Below are 24,385 nucleotides of genomic sequence, written 5' to 3'. Positions count from 1 at the left end.
ACATGTATTAGTTTATATTTCCTAGAAGTAACCCAAATAATAATAAGCACATATAGTGCCCAGATCTTGGTTTCTAATATCATTCTTCAATAAAGGGAACCAGCAACGCTCCTTGGAGAAATGGCTGATTCTAGGACTGAAATAGGAAATATACAAGTAAGCCTGGAGCATCTTGTAGTGCCAGAAAGTAAAAAGGTGCTTAAAAACACACACATCAAACAATAGAAAACTAACAATGATGGGAATATGTCAAAGGAATATTGGAACCAACTGAAAGAGCTCACAATGGCCAAAACTGGAACAGTTTAAACAACAAAATAAGTAAAGTAGTACTGTATTATACCTCAAAGTATAACTTAAATATCCAATCTATATATGTAAAAGCCCAGCAACCAAATGGCAGAATGACCAGAACGACTGGTTAACTAGTTGCTATGACACGCAATGACCACCAAGGGGCAGACACTCAATGCAGGAGCTCCCCCCTGGTGTTCAGTGAGCTCCCACAGAGGAAGCATTGCTTGGCTGACCAGGATTAGCGGCTAACCAGGATGAGCAGTGCTCCCACAGAGGGAGCAGCTGCTCCGAGGGCGGGTCCACAGCTGCTCAGCTGACAGGGTTGAGTGGCTGCTCCTGCAGTGGGAGAAGCCACTCCACTGATCGGGATTGAGGGCCGATCCCCACAGGCCACGCCCCACCAGTGCACAAATCCATGCACCAGGAGTCTAATAATTTAATAAGTGGGGGGGAAAGAGGCAAATCTCCCCTGCGTAAGAATTCATAAAAGTTTATGCACTACTCTACTGTTACGAAGATGGAACATAACTCCCCACTCTTAAATGTGCATTTTCCATAGTGACTTTTTTATTTAAAAAAAAAAAAAAAAAGAGGAGGGGGGGAAATGTAACTTTATAATGGACAAACTTGATAAATAATATCTCAAACCAGTTGACCAAGGTTTAATAGCAACAGAGCTAAGGCAATACTATCTCTGTAATAATTTATAAATCTAAAACTATTCTAACATATGATTTTATTATAAAATAATCTAAGAATACTGTGCTATATTTTATAATATTTTCAATAATAAGTTTATATTAAAATACTAATTTAATTTCATACACTTGAAAAAACCTGTAACTGGCAGTTTAACTACAACTGTATTAACACTACATTAATAAATATTAATATTCAAAATCCTATTATTAATTATAAAACCCATGAACTAAAATCTTTAGTAACATCAACTTGGCAATTCAATCAATATTTAGTCATCATGCACTGCGCTAAGTCTTAGGGACTCAATTATAAGCCTAAAAGAAAAATAAGATGTAGTCCTGCCCAGGTAGGTATGGCTCAGTTGGTTGGGTGCTGCCCAATACACCAAAAGGTTGCCAGATCAATTTCTGGTCAGGGCACACGCCCAGATTGTGGGATTAATCTCTGGTGGGGAGGAGGCTTGCAGGAGGCAACCAATCCATGCTTTGCTCTCACACTGACGTTTCTCTCTCTCTTCCTCTCCCTCCTTCTCTAGAAATCAATTTTTAAAATATTTTAAAAGGGGGGGAAAAAGATGTGGTACCTGTCTTCATTGGGAGACAATCATATACTCACACAAACAAATGTAAATTGCAACTGTGGTAAATGTGTGATGGTACTACCTAATTTGGAAGGTTGGAGTATTCCCTAAGGAAGCAAATCATCAGTTGAGGTGTGAAGATAAACAAGTGAAGGTAAAGTAAAGAAAGAGTGGTCCAGACAGGGAGAAAAGCATGTGCAAGGAAAGGCCTTGTAATGTAAGAAGCAAGACAAGTACAAGGACTAAAAGTCAGCTTGGTTGAAGTGGAGAGTTAAGCAGAATATGGTAAAAGGTGAGGCTAACGGACTAAGCATTGTTAAGGAGTTTCATTTTTACCTTAGAAACAATGGGAAGCCATAAAAAAACAGGAGTGGAGAGTGACAATCAGATGTAGGCTTCAAAATAAGTCACTGTGCTTTCAGGAAGGATAATGGATTAGAAAGGGACCAAAACTTAAGTAGACAGACAAGAATGGAGGCTTTCAGGCAAGATAATACCTGAAAGTAGTAACAAACTAAAGTGGCAGCAGTAGAAATGGGAAGTAGACAGATTCAAGAGATATAAAAAGTAAGATTAATAAAACCTGACTGGATATAGCAGGGAGAGAAAGAGAGTTGTTAAGGATCACTCCTTTCTGGATTTTACAATTGGAAAGATAATGGAGTCTATTCGCTAAAATAAAAAACCAAGAAATAGGACCAGCAATAGGAGGGGGCAGGGGGAGACCTGGATGTGAGAGTAAGAGGGAAATCGGTTTAGTTTTAGAGATATTGTATTTGAGATACCTTTAATATATCCAAGAGGGTGTCAACTAGAAAGCAAGATATACAGGCCTAGAGTTCAAAGGGGGTAGAAAGCACTCGCGTTCTTAGAAAAGCTAACATCTTTATACTTAAAAAGCAGCTAACTATAATCCCCAAATATCCCAGAAAAACATTAGACTCTGACCATCTGTATTTAGTTAAAACAAAAAGCTGAGAGAGAACATGGCAATATTTTATCAGTTAAAATAAAAACTGCTAGACACAGAGAATTTTAAAATCTTGGTTCAATATGATAGCAATTATGTCACTAATTGTATAATATTTTAAAGTTTTATCTGGACTGGCCAATGTTATTGGAAATGATCTATATCTGCACTATCCAAAACAGCCACTAGCCACATGTGGCTGGTGTGAGAAGGAACTCAATTTTTTAAATCCTATTTAACTAATTTAAATAGCCACGTGATATTAGTATAGGTTTAGTGCTTCCTTCTGTATTTCATCTAGTGGATGTGGGGGCTAGAGGGATTAGAGAAATAGAATTTTTCATTCTATCTGCTTATTATATTATTTGAATTTGTATTTCAAAAATATATATTATTTCTATGGTTAATATGTCATATGAAAAATTGGGAAGTGCAGAAAGAGGACAATAAAACTAATGTGTAAACCTACCTTTAAGAAATAATCTAGAATTAACATTTGGGACATAAAGAGGCTCTACATTTTTAATCCTTAGTATTACCTGTAGCACCACCGACGGAAGTTACTCTGAATTTTCCACATTTCTCTTCTACCTCCTCTCCTCCCCCTCCCATCCCCCATCCTCAAACACCTTGGAAATCCTGTTAGATAGCTCATCTCTAGAACACTCCTCAAAACTGCTAAAAAGAAACACTTAACAGTCCCTTGCCTATCTCTCTTTCACCATCACTCTCTTGTTACCAATACATTTTAATTAGAATCCAATCTCTACCCTGCAATGTCCTGAAATCATTTAGTCACTACAGTGAATAGAGTACAAGCTTTGGAGTCAAGCAACTTTATGAGTCTTGTGGTTCTCCATTTACTACTTGGATGACCTTGAACTAATTATTCCTGCTGGTTTTATACCTGTCTATTTGTTCATAGAACATAAGAATTCCTAGTACACAGATAGCATTTATAAAGCCTAATGCCTAGCCAGAGTAGCACTCAATAAATGATAACTACTAGTATTATGGATTTCTATGGGCCTAGAGCTGAAGGTAGCATTCTGAGACAAAACAGACAGGGTCCTGGCCACCCTGTAGGTCACGTGCCACTGCCCAAGGACTCTTTCCACCTGGGATTTTAATTCCTGACCATCCCTTATTAAGTGTGTGAACTCATAGAAAGCTCTCGATCTAAAATCTCAAATTTCTTCATTTCTAACATGGTAATACTTGACATAACTGGAATATTAATAAAAATAAAATATATGTGAAAGTGCTTTGTAAATCATTATATGCTAAATAAAAAGAAGGTATTAAACAAAGAGTAACATATTCTTCTTCCCTAGGGCAGTTTTCCTTCCAACCAGTGTGCCAAGAATGGATTAAATATGTGCTGAAATATTGACCCACACTCCCCAGCCCCTCAGCCTTCATGAAGCAAGGGAGGCCTGGCTATAATCTGTCACACAAACATAGTAATTTTCCATGTGTGCCTTAATGCAGAAAAGTTTGGAAAACTTGCTCTAAAATACCCTCTCATGTTAGCAGAAATGAATTGGCCACTTACTTCCTCCCCTAGATGATTTAGAATTCACCACTAAACTCTGCTATTCTTATGATCCCACTCCAAAGATAAAAGAGGATCAGCTTGAAATTAAAAAGCTGCTAGCCAATTGCTATCATAGTCATTAAAAAATGAAAACAAAATAAAAATTCTTGGGTGAGAATTTTGCTATATTTCCAGAAACGATTTGAGCAATTTCCAGCAAAATCTGCCTGTAACCAGGCTAAGACAAAGGTCTAGGAATAATGAGGAGAGATTATTAACAACATAATTAGATATGTAGATGAAGAAAGAAAAAAGGAATAAAGGAAAAAATATATATATTTTTCAGAGAATAGCTGAGGATCTGCAAGAACTATTCAGTGGCTTCTGAGACTGCCTAAAGATAGTAGAGACCAAATATAAGATTAGTTTTAGATTCTTTTATTTCATAGTATTTTTCATACACCCTAGAACTAATGGTGATGCATATCTGATTTTTAGACTATCCCTAAGTCATCATCTTCCATATTATATGGAACTACTCTTTCCAGTTTGTACATATGTTGTTAGTTTTTCATCTAAAGCCATATTATCTTAAATTCTCTGTTGAATTTATTCCTTATCCTGAATTTATTCCTTTCTCTATCCTAATTTATCATTCTGGGATATATTTATACCTCCAGACTCTCACAATGCTGATTTTATTTATTACTTAAAATCTTTATTTTCACATTTTCAATTCCTCATATGCCATAATACACAGAAAAAGACTTATATCCATCTCTATGGGAAAAAGTCTACCAAATAACACTCCAAATTAATTTCTTTTTCTCCTACTTTTTGGTATGACATTCAATGAGGTGTTTATTCAATGTAAATTAACAAAGGAAAAGGTCTTATTAACATCTTATACAAAAATCAATTGAGACACCTCCAACTTAGGCCAAAAAAGATTTCAAGAAAATATGGGTACAAGCAGTCTATAGCAGTAGCTAAGAGATCTCAAACTAGAGTTAGACAACCTAGGTTCAATCCTGGCCCCACCCGTATAATTCTGATTACTTTAGTGTCAGTTAATCATTTAGTTTCAGTAGTAATCATTTAGTTTCTTCATCTATAAAAATGGGAATTTTAGCTACTTTATAAGAATGCTGTAAGGATTAGATGAGATAATCATATGAAGCACTTAGCAGGATGCCTTAGTAAATGAGTGTTGATTATTGTTTTGGTGTTAGACAGAATCTATCTTCTGACTTCGTCATTACATTAGAAGAAAACTAACTTAGCACAATTTACTCTTTATAAATGTATGCTTTCTGCTCCTCCCCCAGTGAGGATGTTATCAGAGGGGAAATTATTTTATTTTGTGGGCAGAAGAAACTGGTTACTCTATACGGACTATGATGAGTTGTATAGGTCTCTTCAAGTTCTAACATTCTATGAAACAAGTGCAAACATACTTCAATCCTTGACCAACAAACACTTCACAACTAAATCAGTAAGTTCAAATATGCACTCCAAGCTTACAGTAATAATGTTCACAAAAGAGAACATTATTAATATACCTAATATAAAGTGGTGGGAAAGGGGATGTAAGATAAGCAGCAATATACTGAAAGTTACAGACCACACTACGGAACCATCTTATTTGCCCTTCCTAGCAAGCCAAAGACCAAAACAGATGCCTCAAGTGAAAAACAAGAAAATGAAAGCAAACAACTACAATCAGAATTTAATTTTTTTTATACTGAACTGCAGTAGGTTGGTGGTATTTAATATTCATTTAAATGGGATTTTAGGGGTTAGGACTAAATAAATTAACTTATTTTCAAATAAAAAAAAACTAATAAACACATTAATTTATAAATCCACATATCTCCACAGCATTCACAACAAATAAGCTATCCCTAAAAAGAAACCTCAAAACCACAAATCAGGAACTAAAATAAGCAGTCTTACTTCCTTCTCTAGGTGTAGGAAAGAATTTAGAAACATGATGTTTTGAAGTACAGAGATTTCAGTATAAAGCTAGAATCTCTGCATTCTACTCTCCCCAAACAAGTTATCTACAATAGAAAAATAAGTCCCACAAAAAAAGTTTTAATTAACTTAAGACATTAAGCCATGATTATGTATCTGGAAGTTATATATCACACATATATACACTTCATATATATATACATACACACACACACACACATATATATATACACAAACATACGTATATTTTTTACACACACATACATATATATACACACACACTATCTGGAGGTTTTATACCTCCTTTAGAATTCGATAAAAAGAACAGACTCTTTACCCTTCCCCACCTAAAATGCACTCAAAACTTTGCACATGATTTCAGAGTTGGGATTGAGTCACAGACCTCATAAAAGAGGGATTCTAGTACATAACCCAGGATTAAAAATAATTTGGGGGGGGGGGGAGTGAAAGTGAGGCAGAGATTTTTTAATCCAGGAAATAAAATTAGAAATACTTTCTATTTGCTCAGATAATGAATGTCAGAAGTGGTGGTTAGGAGAGGGTGTTGGTCATGTCAAGCAAGGAAAACAAGCAGGACATATGGGGGGGGGGGAGGTGTAATTAAAACAGTACTAACATAGTGTGTTGTAATCACTCTGAGACAGGGGCAATGAGATGGCCAATTCCTGCAGCCTTCACACAGGGCTGCTGTTAAAAGTAACCAATTCTGGTGCACATTCCCGTGCCAGTGAAGTTGATTAATGGTGAACGTGAACACATCCTTGCAGGTGGAAGCCCAAGTTTATGAAAAGCGTTGCAAACCTTCCACTTCTCCTTCTCAAATAAGAACGGAGACAGAGAAATTATATAGTTTAGGATAAAACGAAGGGAGGGGCACAGAAATCCTAAAAGGGGGGAGGGGGGTGGCTAAACGATTTGCAAGAAGTGTAAACTACATTTTTTGAGATCAAAGGGCTCAAGAGAGAGATAACAACAAAACAAAGGAAGTAATAATAAAAGGAAAAGGCATCTACAAAGTGGGCTTAAAAACACACACACAAAAAAACCTTTTCTTTTCCTAGACACGTAAACAGTAGGAACGGAGAGGACGACAGCACCACTTCCTTCCCAGCCCCAGCATTCTTGGACGCTCCCACAGAAGCAAGGCTCCTCCCCCTGCACCACGGGCCCAAGTGCCTCTCGGAGGGACGATCGCACTCCCCCTTCCGCTCACTGCGGGAGACAGGGAGCAGGGGGTGCAGGGAGCTGAGAGAAGTCAAGGCTGGACACCAAACCTGAAGACCTCATCGAGAGAGATCCTGGATCCTGCAAGCCCTTTCCCCACCCGATGCATTGCAATGCCAAGGGGGTGTCACCTTGGAAGGGCCAGCCCTCCTTCTAGACCCGCTTCTTTGGGGCACACACATCAGGGACGAGGGGGCAGAAACCAAAGGCAGATATGGCAAAGACTGGGGACAGAAGTGCCCTGTGGAAGTCCGGAACCCCAAAGGCAACGTATCCGCCACAGCCAACCACTCAGGCCGGCCCTCCCCCCGCCTCCCTCCAGGTGGCCCAGCTCCGCCCTCACCTGCCGGCCGGGAACCACCTGGCCGCTCTCACGTCGAGGAGGATGCCCGCCGCCGCCGCCGCCGCCGCTCCCGCTCTCCGGAATCTCAATCTTGGGAAGAAGCAGTGAGCGAGCGGAAACGCCACTGGGGCCTTTTCCTCCTTCCCCTCCCCCCCGCGCACCTCGGCTCCTCGGGGGCGGGGAGCTGAGGCAGCTGTCACAGACTCTCCCTGACCAACCGCCGAGGGCACAGACCTCCCAGCCCAGCCTACGACACCCACAAGGAGAGCAGCGGAGCCGGAAGTGAGGAAACCGGAAGTGGCGCTGTCCTGGGCTCAGGCCGGCCTGTCTCTCTCCCGGAATCGCTCGTGACCCGGCCACGTCTCTATGGTGCCACGGCACCTCCCCCGGGGGCCCCGTCCACAACCCCCCTCACCCCCCCACCCCGCTCCTGTCTCAGGGAGACTGGCCCCGCCCCTCTCGCTGTGGCCTTAGCAACCACATCCGGGGCTCCGCCCGTGCGGTTGCCCCGGTAACTTTCTGGCTTCGGTGGGATCCCAGAGGGGTGTGTACGCGGGTTCCCAGGCACCTGCCAGAGCTGGGAGCTGGCGCGCTGGTCGGAGGTCTCCTGGGGCCCTCAGCACCCCTCCTTTCTCGTTCACACACCCCAGCCTCCCGCGTTAGGCGTCCCCCCAGCAGACGGTGAGCCGGCGGCGGGAGGGTGGAGGCGGACATAGCTCACCGCCACGTACATCACCGGGGAGCCCAAGCTCCTTTCTTTCTCCGCTGCGGGGAGCACGGAGGTGGCTCCAGGCCCGCGGCGGCGGCGGTGGGAGGCGGAGGGAATGCAGGGTCAGGGAACAGATGCGCTGTGGGCGCCTCCCCGCCGCTTCCCGGGTCCCTGAAGAGCGCCCCCTCCCGGCCACCACGTCCTCACGCCCACCCCCCCTTTGGGGAGGCCCGGGAGACTGGACCATCCAAGGCTGCAGCGGGCTTCCCCGAGTTCTTGTCAGGGCTCCATCTTTGTGATCACTTTCTGCTCTGCTCGCTCCCTGGCAGCGAATCCCCCTACTTTTCTTTCCTGCTCCTAGTTCCTTATCCATAGAACCGATGGTTCCCCCCTTTCTTTGCTGGCCCCGTTCTTTCTTAAGGAGATCACTGCCCTGTCTACAGACACCGCTGGGCAATCCCTTTTTCCCCTCAGCCCTTGGTAGTTTCCTAAGTTGAGGCCCACAGACTGGACTCCCGACACTCTCCCTCGCCCCGCACCGAATGGAGGGAAGGTATGGCTCAACAGTGATGCTAGACACGCCTGAAGTTCATGTACACACTGTACACACAGCTGATTCCTCCACACTCGTGCCTCCCTCTTTTCCTTGGACAGCGTGGCTGCTCATCCTTACCGCCGTTTCCTTTAGAAATGCGAAGGGATACCAGCAGAGCACTCCATGGGGTTTATCCTTCGTTAGGCCATACTTCACACCTGCCTTTCCTAGTCATATCAGTTAACAAGATATATATGATAATGTAGTGCCCCGAGGCAGACTCTGCCTCTTTAAATTTCTAGGGGGTTTCAGGGAACAGTATATCCCTGTGTACAGATACCTTCTCCATATCCCTGAATAGTAAATAGCCTATGACCACAAAGGTTTCAAAAATAACAATATTTATTTTCTACGACCTCCAGGACATCTCCTCTAGCATAAAAAGCACTGAAATTCCAAAACATAAGTTGCATGTAAAGGGCCCTTATCTTAAATGGTTCTGTTCTTAAAAGAAAAGAGCAAATATAAATGCCAATTCACTCAAATGGTAACAAGTTCTGTAGCTCACTAAGGACTTTCAGTTCGAAGCCATCCTGTTAGTCTTCTCAATTATAAGAAAAGGATGCCAATTAGATGCCAATAATTACTGCTCTTATTGTACAGGAACCGAATGGACGTGTTTTTTTGGAGTTCTAAAAGGTGATTAGGAGGAGCTGCCTTGCGGTGCTAGTGGTGCTAGAGTGATGTGTACTTAACTGTTTGAGCTGACTGGTGTCTGAAGGATTCCCTAGAGCTGTCTTGAGTTTGGAGGACACAGATCTTCATTACAGTTAGTCTCACTATTAGTCTGTTATACTCAGGTTTGTGGACACTTGCTTTAGTTATTTATCCTTAGATGGATGATGTCCTTGAAAGATGCTGATGGCTATAGGCAAGTACTTGTCATAGGCCTCCAGGAACTGAGAGCCAGTCTCTGCTGACAGCCAACAAAAAACCAAGGACCTCAGTCCTACACCCACAAGGAGTTGAATTCTGCAAATTACCTGAATAAGGTCGGAAGCCAGTATTTCCCCAGAGTCTCCAGATAAGAGTCTCGCTTGACTAGCAACTTCTTTTCTGCCTTGTGAGACCCTAAGCAGCCGACCCAGTTTTGCCCACCTGGACTTAGACCTATAGAATTTGTGAGATAATAAATAGCTGTTGTTTTAAGCCACTCAATGTGTGGTGATTTTATGCAGCAATAGAAAGTGAATATAATTGTAAGCTAGATTTTTACATCTATAATTATTTTGGAGGGATAAATTCCAGGTATATACTTGCTGAATAAAAATTATAAACATTTTAAAGATTTTTTAATCATATAAGTAATTTGCCCTCCATAAGTTTTAGCCAATTTATGTGCCTCCTAATAATCTATGCTTTTGCATTTTGGCAAACACTTTATATGACCATTCTGACAGGCAAAAAACAAAACCAAAAAGGTATCCCCTATTTTGAAAGAAGTTTCACATTTCTATTATGACCAGTAGGATTGATCATTGTTTTCTTTATTTTGGGTTCAGTTGGTAAGTCTTTTTTAGTGAATGCCTATTTTTGTTCTTTAGTTAGCTTTACTGATGACATAGAGAAAATAGTTCCTAACATGTAGTACTGCATTTTTCTGCTGTAATATTTTTAAATAAGTTTAATTGAGAGAATGAATACTTCTGAGAAATACACCCAACTCTAATATTGTGGGAAAATGGAAAATGTCAGCTTCTTGATTAGACAGTAAATAATCTATTCTTTTCTAGGGAAAACGTCTAGCTTGTCTGATTTAGTATTAGAAATGTGGTTATTTCAAGAATAAAGATATATTGTATCTTACCAGAGAAAATTGTATCTTCTACTACTGTTTTATAAGGAAATATGCACTATTACATATCAGGGAAAAAAATGAATATCTTCCTAAATAAACATGTCATTTTTCTTTTAAAAATATTTTGTATTGTTTTCTTAGAGAGGAAGAAGAGGAATAGAGAGAGAAAAACATCAATGATGATAAAGGATCATCGATTGGCTGCCTCCTGGATGGCCCCCACAGGGGATGAAGCCCACAACTGACAGGGAATCCAACTGGTGACCTTTTGGTTTCCTGGGTAAATGCTCAACTGCTGAGCCACACCATCTGGGCAACATATCACTTTTCAATTTGGTCAAGATAACCAGTAATCTCTGATTATGTGTATTATATTGCTTTATTTGGAATGTGGTAAGGGAGGAAATTCAAATTACTTTTTCTGTAATCCTTGTGATTTGAGATAATAGGGTTTCTTTTTGACAAATGAAATAAGGTAGAAGAAAAAAAGGAGCGATAAAAGAAAAGAAGAAAGGATGAAGTGAGAAAAGTTGGGAGTTTGACGATTAGGTTTTTTTTGGTTTTGTCTTTTCATAAAAATTGGTTCTTCCTACCTCAGTTTCTAAAGGTTGGCATCTTCCTAATAAGAACAAGATAATTATAAATTTTTGCTTTGAAATAATTGTAGGTGATATTGCACAAAAACATACAGGAGAACTCATATATGAGAAAATAATATATTTAGTTGAATGGTTAAATCTTATTTACTTAGAAAAGTTATCCTTCCCTCCGTTGCTATTTGTGTTCACAGAAATCATAATGGCCTATTCTTTTATGGAGGTCTGATATTGCTTTTGTTGTTGTTAGGGTGGACAGGCATTGGAAATGCTGACTTTGGCTTGGTTCTGGGGGTATAGAATGTGAAACTATTATCAGAGGAGGCCACACCAGTATGGTTCAAGGACACTGTAATATAGTAAAAAAAAAAAAAAAAGGTAGACCTGACATTAGAAGCCTGGATTCTGAACTGCACTCAACCATATTATAACTATACTAGGGGCCCAGTGCATGAATTCATGCACCTTGAAAGGAACTGTGGGCCATGAGACTGTGGTGGCCACAAGGCTGTGGTGGGCACAGAGGGTAGGTCTCGGCCTATCCTCTGTGCCCCCATCTAAAACCTCCTGCCCCCGGCCCCCAGTTCCCTGTCTGTTGGCAGCCCCGCTCCCACCACTGCCACTCCCATGCACTGATGGCCCTGCTTGCACCTTCTGATGACATGGAGCAATTGGGGCTGGTGCCAGGAGCAGGTGTGAACGGGGCCAGCAGATGCAAGCAGAGGTGGCTGCCAGCCTGATCACCCCTCAGGAGCAGGAGGAGGTGGAGAAGTCCTGGGGGGTGATTGGGGCCAGCAGCCAACACTCACACCCATCGATGGGGCTGAGCGATCAGGGCAGCACTGGGCACCAGCAGTGGGTGCGAGCAGCGGCTCTGGCACTGGCTGCAGGTGCACGTGGGGCCAGCACTAGCAGCAGGTGTGAGCATCAGGTAGGATCACATCATAAGGGAGCAAAGAATTTTCAGTAACCTCCAGAGGCTTACCCTGATGACAGCAATTAGCGCCCTCCTTAGTCTGGTGCCCCCGCTCACCTGCTCCATCATCCCATTGTGGCCAATGCCCACCATGTTCCGTGCATGCCTTCTGGTGGTCAGTGCACATCATAGAGACAGGTTGTTCAGTTGTTCTGTCATTCAGTCTATTTGCATATTAGCTTTTTATTATATAGGATGAGTTTTGGAATCCAGTTTGACCTTCCTCCTGAGTTGTTTGGAATATAGGAAGTAAAGCAGTTTGGAAACTAAAGCCTAGGCTATCATAATTATTATTAAGATCTTTCTTGCAAATAACAACAACAGTAAACTCCTTAACTGGTTGTAAAATCTAGGATAAAAATTACTTCTTTGATTCGGACAGCAAAGGTAGAGGAATTTTAACAAAAAGTTTTTTCAAAAAAAATTTGTGCAAAACAAATGCATGTGCCTCTTGAAACTGAGGAGGACAGGGAGAAAAACCAAAGGAATGGAGCATCCACACTGTTTCACACAGTGTAACACCCGAACATCAAATTAGCTTGTTACTTAGTCTGCAGTAGTTCTAAAGCCTATAGATTCAGTACTCTTTGGTTTAAGAAACTTTTCTTCAGTATCTATAGGGTGGGCAAAATAGGTTTCTAGTTATTCACAGAGGAACAAATAATACAGTAATTAATCTACACTAATAAAAGAGAAAGATGAAAATTGACTGTACCTTTGTAATGCCCACCAGCCAGTCAGGAATGAGTATGCAAATTAACCCAACAAAGATGGCAGGTTAATTTGCATATGCAGGCACTGAGTGGTTAGGGGCGGGATGGGCTGCTTGCATTGTCACAATGGCAACATGCAGGCATTCCACACTGCCCCAGCAGCACCAGGCCTCAGGGCAGTGTGGGAAGGCACAAAGGCAGCTCCAGGAGCAAAGGCAATGCCAGCAGCCCGAGGAAGGAAGGCCCATTCTTGCAAGAATCTTCATGCATCAGGCCTCTACTTCATAAATAATAATACAAAAATAAAGTATAAACCTACTTTTGCCAAATCCTGTATTGTAAAATCTTGAATTTTATGGACAGACACAACAAAAGTGACATTGCAGAGAAGATAAGGATGATGAGGTTATCAGCACACATTTATTGAATATCTTATATGGTGCTAAATATTCTGCTAAGTGCTTTACACTTTCATTGAATCCCATTGAAAGTGCAATAATCCTTTGAGACAGATGGTATTGTTAACCCCTATTTTTCAAGTAAGAAAACTGAGGTCAAATTAAGTAAACTACTGAGGATCACATAAATACTAAGTGGCAGAGGCATTTGTCAATTCAAATGTGTCTGGCACCAAAGCCTATATCTTTACACTATCATAAGCCCTTTATTTTACAGATAAGTGAAGTAGAGAGACTAAGACCTATGGTCACTCTCCTTTGTAGTTTACTGTATTTTCTGGCGTATAAGACGACTTTTGAAACAAAAAAAAAGCCTGCTCAGATTGGCCAGAGTTAGAGAGGCGGTCTATTAAAAAAAGAACTGGTGTTGCCTCGGAAGTGGAGGGTAGTGTTATACAGCGAATATAGGCCTAAACCTATGTTTTTACTGTACAATTAGGGGGGTCGTCTTATACGCCAGAAAATATAGTAGGTCTTTTTCTGCCTTATATCCTCTTAATAATCTGTTTATTCCTACGCATTTTGTCAAGCATTTTTGGCATCTGTGCATCTGGCAAATGCATAAAATTGATACAGAAGTTAGTAGATACTTTTAATTGATACATTTAGATAGAATAATATTTAGATTTTAAAACTATGTGATGAGTTCACTTGATTGAATTTTTAGTGAAGCATTTTCTATTAGATTCCCATAAGGAGACACTGTCTCTCATGTGCTATTAAAAGTTGGACCTTGTGACTACTGTCTGACTATGTTTTTCTTTTAGAGAAGTCAGAGGGGGCAGTCTGTGACTTCATGTAAAAAATAGCCACCAGAGATATATCCAGCATCATTTTTAGTTCTTTAATTTTGGTCATCCCGCATTTTCAAAACAGATTAAATTTGTCTGGTTTATTTCAGAAGTATATATTATAAAGCATTCAACGGCAAGTGAAAATTCAAATGCACGGAGCAGAGCTAGAGAGCTTTCTACAGAGGCTCTTCAGAAGGTAAGCATTTCTCCTGCTTTGGTTATTGTATTTTCAGAAACATGTTCCCATTCTTTTTTATTATTATTATTAAAAGCATAACTCATTAGTGTAAATATTTTTATATTAATTTGACATATTGCTAAAATTGCTGTTTTGTTTGTTTTTATATTTTCAAGAGACAGAAGGTATACTGTCAAGCCCTAAAAGGATTCTACCATTTTCTTCTCTATCCTGAAGAGACTTGGAAATTAATGGGTAACATTTTGCATGAAAATTTCTAAATACTACTTGTTCTTATCTCTGAGGCCTTCTGTGGAGAATTAATAGAAGGCTGAACGAGCAAATGGATAAAGTGAACCATCTTAAAGGATTGAAATTCTAAAAATATATCAGCAGGACTGGACAGGTTTGAGATAAAGAGATTTCTATTTTAGCTTGACTTCTGAAACGCTGAATAAACTATAAACTGAGCTACACAAGGTCCTTGGGAGGAAGTTTCTCTTCTAAACTATTCTAGTTGCATATAACATTTTTCTTATCTAGAGCCATTGAAGAATATATATTTAGTCATCAATAGGAATAAGACTATTATACACGTACCAACTTGTAATGTATGAAGTGGGAGAGAAAGCGGCAAATTGTGTCATACAGAAAAAGACATTTAATTAAAGAAACAGACACCAGGCAGAGGAGAAATCTCCATATAAGCACTGGTTGAGATGGCAGAAGCTTCTGCAGATGCCTCAACTCTCCCCGTGACAGTGAAAAAAAAGAAAAGTCTGTCCATTGAAGAAAAGATCGACATCATAAATGCAGTAGAAAGTGGCAAGAAAAAAGCAGAGATTGCAGCTGAATATGGAATAAAGAAAAATTCATTGTCCTCTATTATGAAGAATAAAGACAAAGTTCTAGAAGCCTTTGAATCGCTGAGATTTGATCCAAAGAGAAAAAGACTGAGAACTGCTTTCTACACAGATCTGGAAGAGGCATTAATGAGGTGGTATCGAATCGCTCAGTGTCTAAATGTACCAGTTAATGGTCCAATGTTGCGTCTAAAAGCAAATGATTTTGCCCAGAAACTGGGACATAATGATTTTAAATGTAGTAATGGATGGCTGGATCGCTTTAAATCCAGGTATGGTTTAGTATTCAGAGCTCAACCTGTAGAAGCTACAAGTGTATCAGTAGACCCTTCAGCTGTTTGGCACCAAAACATACTTCCTTATTATTTAAATGATTATCATCCTAAAAATGTTTTTAATATAAAAGAGACTGGACTGCTTTATCGAATGTTACCTACAAATACATTTGCATTTAAAGGAGAAACATGCTCAATTGGAAAGCTATGCAAGGACAGAATAACCCTTGTGGTTGGGACAAACATGGATGGCTCCGAAAAACTTCCTTTGCTTATCATTGGGAAAAACAGAAATCCACATTGTTTCAAAGGTATGAAATCATTGCCCGTGTATTATGAAGCTAACAGAATGGCATGGATGACCTCAGATATATTTGAACAATGGATGCAGAAGCTTGATGAGAAATTTCAAGCCCAGCAACGAAGAGTTGTGATTTTTGTTGATTCTCTTCCTGCACATCCAGAGGTAAAGAACCTAAAGTCCATTGAGTTAGCATTTTTCCCGTCATGTTTGTCTCCCAAATTTATAGCCATGAAACAAGGTGTTATTAAAAGCCTTAAAATTAAATATCGACATTGTCTTATCAAGAAATTTCTAAGTTCTGTTGAGGGCAGCAAAGAATTTACATTTTCCCTATTAGATGCAGTTGATACATTGCATCTCTGCTGGAGGGCTGTAACCCCAGAGACTATTGCTAAGAGCTATGCAGAGGCAGGATTCAAATCTCAACAGGGAGAAAGCAACAAGACAAATGCAGAGTCCAACACTGGTCTTGATTTGGTTGCCCACGCCCACGCAGCAGGAGTGGAATTTCCTGAAGGTTTATCTATAGAAGAGTATGCTGCCCTGGACGATGACTTGGAGACGTGTGAAGCAGCACCAAGTGGTGATGTGGTATGGACCAAAGAAAGTAAAGCAGATGAAACTGGATTTTATACTTCCGATGAAGAGGATGATGGTGGATCTCTGGGAACTGAACTTCCTTTACCGTCAAAAAATGAAGCAATAACTGCCTTAGCTACTCTTAAAAGTTTTCTTAGAAGTCAAGATATGAATGATGGACTTCATAATTCTTTAGCAGACCTTGAAATTTTTATTAACTCTTTGTCACTTAAGTAATTAATTATTTATTTTACAACTGAAGGCTAATACCTTTTCCTGATATATTTTTTCTATATGAGGTATGTAAAAGGAAAACACCACAAACATAAAAAATGAAAAATTAGTACATTTTTGGTTTACTTGCAAATATCTGGTCTGAATAGCAAATTCCCTAGGTAGATTAAATAATGATTAAGTAAATGAAAAACCTGAATTTCAATTTAGTAAGTTTTTGGAAAGTAGAAATGTATTTCAGAGGCCTGTACTTAAAAAATATGGCAAATGTGTTAAAAAATAAAAAACTATCCAGCTATTTAATTTATACAGATTGAATTGGTGATTACTATTTTCTTTCTTTTTTAATGTTTAGGTCATGTTCCAGAATATTTTAACTTATCTACCTCATTAAAAAAACAAAATATTTATTATTGCTTAGGTATTTATTTTATAAATACATACATATGCCATTATGTTTTAATTAGACTTTTAAGGATCAAGTATTAATTTTAAAATTTCCTCATAACTAGCTAATATTTCTGAAAAGAAATTATAAAAAACTACTGAAAATAAAATTGGACCCAATCATACACATAAAAATTTGTCTTAACTATTTTCAAGTTATCTATACTAATAATAGGATAATACATTAATTAGACCGGGACACCTTCTGGAAGATCTTCCAGACATCCTTCTGGACAAAGCCATGGTGGCAGGGGCCGAGGCAGAGGCGGTTAAGGGCAATCAGCCCAGGAGGGGAGGACAGTTAGAGGTGATCAGGCTGGCTGTGGGGGGATTAGAAGTGGGGTAATAAGGCCAGCAGGCAGAGTAGTTAGGGGTGATTAGGCAGGCAGGCAGGTGAATGGTTAGGAGCCAACGGTCCTGGATTAAGAAAGGGATGTCTGACTTACCACAGGGATCAGGCCTAAGCCGGCAGTCAGACATCCTCCGAGGGGTCCCAGATTGCAGAGGGTGCAGGCGGGGCCTAGGGACAAACCCCACCAACCCCCCTCCCCCGCATGAATTTCGTGCTCTAGGCCACTAGTTTCTATATAAATTCAAACAAAAGACTATGACATCAGGCTTTTCTTGTCATCTAAAAACAGAAGATGATACGGATTCTTTCTAAATATTTGTATGTACATGTGTGTGTTAAATAGTAAAATACATTATTGAAACATTTGTTAAACTCTTATGATATTTATATTGTAATAAGACTACTCTTAAAAATAAATATGAAGATTACATATATTGCTACTAGAAAAAAATATGTGGTTTTTAGTTTTCTAATTTTAACAGCTGAAGCTTATAATCTATAATATTTATTTTCTTAATTTACTGAACTTTATTTTTAGTAAAAGCTGAGTGTCCTTTCAGCATATTCTAATGTATTTATTTAATCCCCCCTCCATGGTAATATGTTGGATTAAATTTCTGTTTGAGAAAGCTGTGTCTACAGAATGTTTTAAAATATTGTATCCAATTATTTACTCTTTATCCATAAAATAGTCTTTAAACAGTAAAAAATATAACAATGGGTCAGACTTTTATTTTTTACTTACTTATTTTTAAATCTTTGCTGAAGTAATACATCCTCCCTCCTTTTCCCCCATTAACCTCTTCCAGCCCCTTAAAGTCCTTCCCACCCCCAGACCCTCACCAACCCTTTGTCTGTGTCCATGAGTTATGCATAGTATATGCATACAAGTCCATTGGGTCAGACTTTTATATTGTTAAATTTTAAATTGTATGCTTATTTAACTTATTATATCTAAGTTAGGGTCCCCTTTTAAAACTATTTTGGAAAATGTAAAACATTATCCAGATTCTTTTTATTATGAATTATTAGTATGCCAACAAGACACATTTAAAAGGAAATAATTTATAGAAAATATTTTTATTTTCCATTGTTGATTAATTCTGCTTTTGAGATTTTATAATAAGCAATCCTTAAAATGTATTAAAATTAAGAGATTCTTTTAGAATGAAATATGGGTTATTAAAATCATTTTTTTGATGATTTGATTTAAAATTTTAGTGTGGTAGAATTTTGGACCTAACGTAGCTCGCCAGAGCCCCAGCTTTAACTATAGTATCTGGCATATATTGATTTCTCAACAATCTTTTTTTTTCTTTTTGCATTTCATAACATTTTTATATAAAATATTTTCATTTTAATCATTTAAGATATTCTATGACATAAGGATTATTATCTTCATGTTTACAGATGAGGAATTTAAAACCTGGAAATACTAAATTATTATTTATTTAAAATATCAGAGCTCAAGCTTAAATATTACCTAAATAATACTAATCTGTGTTATTCTAACTAAATACCTTTATGCTGCTTTTCTCTACTCTGTAAAAGAAAATTATATTACTCTTCTCTAGAATTTAGGGGCCTGAAGGTGGAAATTTCAGAGAACATGCTGAATTGATGCTGATAGCTCTATCACAAGATCTCTTCTGAGAACTCTATTACTAATGAAATATTGGAAACCTTCTGATTTGGCAATTCTGTACCATTCTAACACAGGTTCCAGTGGAGTTCTATTGAAAGTATTTAAAGCAACTTTAGTATTTCTAAAGTGCTGAAAGCATCTACTTTTTTTTCCCTTTATATGACTCTTTTTTTTTCTTTTTTCTTTTTTTTTTTTTTTTTTTTTTTTTTTTTTTTTACTTCTAGGGCATAATAAATGTAAAGATCATTTTTAAAAAAACAACACAAGGCTACTATATAATGAATAAGAAAAAGTTAACTTCATATTTAAATTAAAAAACAATCTTTAAGTTGTACACTCTTCCATTAAATTTAAAAATATGTAGACATAAGTAATTTTGAGAACAAAAAGTTTAAATATTCATTTGTCCTGGGACATAGACAATTGTGCTGCATACCTTGGTTCTGATTTATCTTCTCTATACAATCAAGATGAAACTAAATGCCACTTGTCTTTTCACCTGTTTTTCAATTAAATGTGGCATTATTTTCATTGTGTGTTTTTTTTCCTTATAAATTCCTACTGTTTCAATGTGGGGTTTTTTTTGTTTGTTTTGTTTTGTTTTGTTTTGTTTTTGCTTCTTTCTACAATACTTCACCAAACAACGAATCTTGTATTTGGGACACTCTTTCACTACCAATGGCTACTGAACTGCCAGTGAAAGGTTTGGTTCAAGATAAAATAGGACAATGAGTAAATCAAAGCCTGAGGGTTTCATGTTGCCTGCCTAGCTTCTCATTTGGACCCAAAGTTAAATGTCCAACTTCACTTTTACTGAATACAAAGCAGAATAATTGGGAGGGGGAGGGAAATAGGGAAGGGCAGAGTTAAAGGAGAGCTTCCAAAGCAAACACCTCAGATGTCAAGTGAAGCCCTTTTCAATGACTGGTCCAATAGGGACTCATTGATAGAGACTGGCAGAGAGAGATTTGCCCCTTAAGAAAGGCAGCACCACATATCTGCCGGGAGATTCAGAGTCTAGTGGTGAGCTGGATCTTGGGGGCACCAAGAGCTCCCTGAGCTAGGGACAGTGCAGCCCTAAGGCAGCCAAGAAGCTACACCAGATGCTGGGGGATCCTACCACCACAGGAGATAAAAGCCTGGGCTTGGGACCATACTGTGCACTCAGTAAGTTCTCAGAAAATAATCTCTCTCACTCGATGGAATAAATTAATTTTAGCCCTAGTTTTATGCTTGCAAAAGACATTTCATTTCTCCGAACTCTTTGCTTCATCCATAAAATGAGACTGACACATCATTTGAATTTCTTTTGCGGAAAGAAAATTTTGCATATGACGACATGTAGCAAACTTTAAAATGTTCCACAACTATAGGGAATGGCTAGAAAGGTGCTTTTGTTCCTAGTTCCAGATATGCCCAAATATTAACATTGTGGTCACTAAACATCAATGACCAAGTTTCTTATTGGAATTCTGTGCAATAAAATAGGGAGGCTAACATTTCTAGAAATATACAATTTGTCTGTAGAACTAAACATTTATTTTAATTTTGAATGAGGGAATAAGGCAACTTAGAAATCTTCATTTTTTCTGACTTGATCATTGTGCAAAGCAATTCAATAAAATAAGTATTCATCACAAAGTAGCCCTTTCTATCACCACATTAGTTCATTCAATTGTACTATTTCCTTGGGCTGTGAAGCCAAGGGTAACGCAGAGCTCGGGGGAGACTAATATAAACACTGTAGTAATCTGCAAGGGCTGTCATAACAAAATACCAAAACACCATATACCGGGTGGCTGAAACAATAGAAATTTATTTTCTCATAGTTCTGGAGGCTGGATGTCTAAGATCAAGGTGCCAGCATGGTCAGTTTATAGTGAGGGTTTTCCCCTTGCTTTGTAGATAGTCACATGACTCCTTTGTGCCAAAATACACACACACACACACACACACACACACACACACACACACACACCAAACCCTTTGGTATCTCTTCTTATAAGAGCGCTAATCTCATCATAGAGCCATCATCCTCATGGCCTCATCTAACCCTAATTTGCTCCCAAAGTCCCTATCTCCAAATCAAATCCCATCACACTGTGAGTGAAGGTGGATTTAGGGCTTCAACATGAATTTTAAAGGGGAACGGTCCATGACAATTACCTAGTACCAATAAAAAGGTTTTTAATCAGTAGTTAAATAGATGAATTATTCAATAAAGGTATTCACATATTAAGTTTCCAATTTGCCAAAAACCGAAAGAGAAGAGCATGAATATTTCAGAATGTTAATCAGCTTTAGCTATTAGGAAGGACTTTAAAGTTTATGAAACTTAAGAAGCAATGTGAAACTAGATCATGACCTTGAATAATTAGGAAGAGTTAATATTGAAATATATCTTTCCTCCAACTTAATCCCAATAAAAATCCCAATGCAGTTATTGAAAACTTTACAAAATAAGTCTGATTTTCACCTAGAAGAAGAAATACTATGTATCAATATCTATGAAAATTTTGAGAAAAATAAGTCTTTGATTTAACAGGAGTTTAAACAATATGGTATAAAAAAGGAGAATTAATAGGTCATCAAAGGAATAATATATGATATCTAGAAAAATACAATAAATTTAGCATATGATAAAATGGTTTTTAATCAGTGTTTAAATAGATGAATTATTCAATAACTGGTATTGGGATAACTGGCTAAATATAAGATCTTTTAAGTTGTACATCAAAATGAATCCTGAAAGCATTAGACTTTTGGAAGGAAGGAAGGAAAGAAGGAAGGAAGGAAGGAAGGAAGGAAGGAAGGAAGGAAGGAAGGAAGGAAGGAAGGAAGGAAAAAAAGGAAGGAAGGAAGAAAAGGAAGGAAGGGAGGAAGGAAGGAAGGAAGAAAAAAAGGAAAGAAAGGAGGAGGAAGAAAGGGAAAAGAGGTCAGAACAGAAACTTGCAAATACTAGGGGAAATATAGTTAAATCTAAATATTTTAATATTTTAATAGTAAGATATTTTAAAAAGTGACACTCAAAAAAATTCATTGAGAATAAAAATTCCGAAAGTATGAAAACATTTCCAAAATCACTAGAAATCTAAGAAATGCAAGCAAAAACAATGAAATATATTTTGGGGCAGGGGGCTATCACAATAGATAAGATTATAAAGAACTAGAGGCCCAGTGCATGGTAGGGTCCTAGCGGCTACCTGCTGCTGGCCAGGCCCCCCCTCCCTTCCCCTGGCTGGCCCTGCCCCTTGGTTGAACTCCTGGACAACCCCTGGTCAAGGGAACAATTTGCATACTATGCTTTTATTATATAGGATAACAATTGACAAGAGCATCGAGAAGTAGATGCACTGTTGTTGGGAATATAAATTAATACATTCTCATAATTATACTGACATGTATTAAATACTTAGTAATTACCAAACATTGTTCTAATTGATTTACATGCTACCTCACTTAATTCTCAGAATAACTCTGTTATCATTCCCATTTTGCTGCTGAGAAAATTTAAGTATAGTTATAGCTAATAAATTAACAGAACTAAAATTCAAACCCAAAACATCTGACTTAAATAATGTAGTACATGATATAAATTTATCCTAACAAAACAAACATATCAAGGAGATTTGTTGCAGTGAATACACGTCTATTGTCCCTTATCCAGAACCCTGAGAGCATGTTTCAGAATTTAGAATGTGTCAGACTTGAAAATGATAATTTATGTGTATATTCTATATTATATAACACCCTCAGAGCCAATTAGGGCAGCATTCTTCAAACAAATATTAATGATTTTGCAGGAAACATTCACATTAAGTCAGATATGTAAAGTTTATAAATAGTTTTATGGGCTTATTGCCAAATAAGTTCATGTCAAGTCAGCTTTTGCCACCAAATGGATTACAAAAAGATTTTCAGAGCTTTTCATGTTTCAGAATGCAGATAAAAGATTGCAGTCCAATAATAGCTAAAAATAAAAGACTGACAACTAATTGAATGTTTTAGAGCAGTGTTTCCCAAACTTTTGACATATGTGTACCCCTTCTATAATTTTTGTAACTCTGAGTACCCCTCGTACTCATGAGAACATAGAAGTAGGCGCAGCTAAGCACGGTGCAGTGCATATTCCCACCAAACTCTGGTGCAACGCGTACCCCCACCAAACTCTTCCCATACCCCTGCGGGTACGCGTACCACACTTTGGGAAACACTGTTTTAGAGGATTGATTAAATATACATTTAAATGAAATGAAACAGCAAGGTCCAAACTTTTTTGTTTGTTAATCCTCACCTGAGGATATTTTTGCAATGATTTTTAGTGAGAGTGAAAGGGAGAGGGAGAGGTAAAGAGAAACATCATTGTGAGAAAGACTCATCAATTGGGTGCCTCCCACATGTGCCCTGACTAGGGCAGGGGACAGAGCCTGCAACCGAGGTACATAAATTGAACCAGTTCACAGGCCAGTGCTCTATCCACTGAGCCAAACTGGCTAGGGCATGTCCAAACTTTAAAAAAAACAAAAAAACAAAAACTTCTTTTACTTGGGTGTAGATGCAAAGTTGTGTGTCTGAACTGAAGTGGCTATTTTCTAAATTTAAGTTTAGGTATAGCTAATTATAGAACTAGGATTGCAAATCTCTGGGACTAAAATCTCTTCTTCCTGTGATTCTCTCTGTTGAACAGCTTACTGTTATCACAAAAGCTACAAAATTTCTTGCCAAGTAAAACAGGAACTATAGCATAGTACTGAATTGGTGAAAACTGGACTTGCTGGTTTAACATACAATAAATTACAGGTTCACCTCCATGCATAAGTTCAATTTAAGTCGAAGAAGTCAACTTCCTTAATCAGAGAATCCTCAGCTCCTGTATCAGAGAGAAAAATTGAAAGGAAAGGGCCCCCACCGCATTCCACTTTTATTTTTTCTTAGTTATCATCCCAACAAGATTGTGTATTTTTTTGTTCATTTGTTTGCTTTTTGTTGTTGTTTTGAGATAGTATCTATTAAAGCAGGCTGTTGAATATTTGTTCAAATGAAGAACCAAATGAAAAGTTTTGGCCTTGTTTCTTGTATAAAGACCAGACTCTTGTCTTGCCCTAACTTCCTCTTTGTATGCCACTAAACTGTCCTTGCTGTGAATGCAAAGTCACTGCTTGTGTTATTGTCAGGTACCACGCCTTATTTTCTATATTGCAAAACAGATACCTCAGCA

The 24,385-nt window shown here is 38.4% G+C and overlaps 2 protein-coding genes across 6 annotated transcripts in view; one reads left to right on the top strand and one right to left on the bottom strand.

Annotated features, from left to right (window-relative positions):
• The window catches only part of ARFIP1 (ADP ribosylation factor interacting protein 1), an 81,740-nt gene extending 73,804 nt beyond the window's left edge, over positions 1-7,936 (bottom strand). For 4 of the 5 annotated variants that reach the window (XM_036423677.2, XM_036423676.2, XM_036423679.2 and 1 more), the window contains exon 1: positions 7,652-7,792. The gene's annotated coding sequence lies outside the window, so the exon portion shown is untranslated. Of the gene's footprint in view, positions 1-7,651 lie in introns of all 5 variants that reach the window. The other variant, XM_036423678.2, reaches the window with a different exon arrangement.
• Positions 7,937-13,973: 6,037 nt separating this feature from the next.
• Positions 13,974-16,829, top strand: TIGD4 (tigger transposable element derived 4). Its single transcript, XM_036424846.2, has 2 exons — positions 13,974-14,486; positions 14,645-16,829. Exon 2 carries the CDS (start codon positions 15,188-15,190, stop codon positions 16,724-16,726), a length of 1,539 nt encoding a protein of 512 aa, XP_036280739.1. The 5' UTR covers positions 13,974-14,486; positions 14,645-15,187; the 3' UTR covers positions 16,727-16,829.
• Positions 16,830-24,385: the final 7,556 nt, after the last annotated feature.

This window comes from Pipistrellus kuhlii, unplaced genomic scaffold (genome assembly GCF_014108245.1).
Source record: "Pipistrellus kuhlii isolate mPipKuh1 unplaced genomic scaffold, mPipKuh1.p scaffold_m20_p_8, whole genome shotgun sequence".
In the NCBI taxonomy this organism is placed as follows: domain Eukaryota; kingdom Metazoa; phylum Chordata; class Mammalia; order Chiroptera; family Vespertilionidae; genus Pipistrellus; species Pipistrellus kuhlii.
Note: the sequence above shows the minus strand (reverse complement) of the source record. Positions and strands in the feature narration are given on the sequence as shown.

Bases quoted from the DNA above. Each gene is read 5' to 3' on its own strand.
- TIGD4 (XM_036424846.2), top strand. From the start codon at position 15,188: ATGGCAGAAGCTTCTGCAGATGCCTCAACTCTCCCCGTGACAGTGAAA.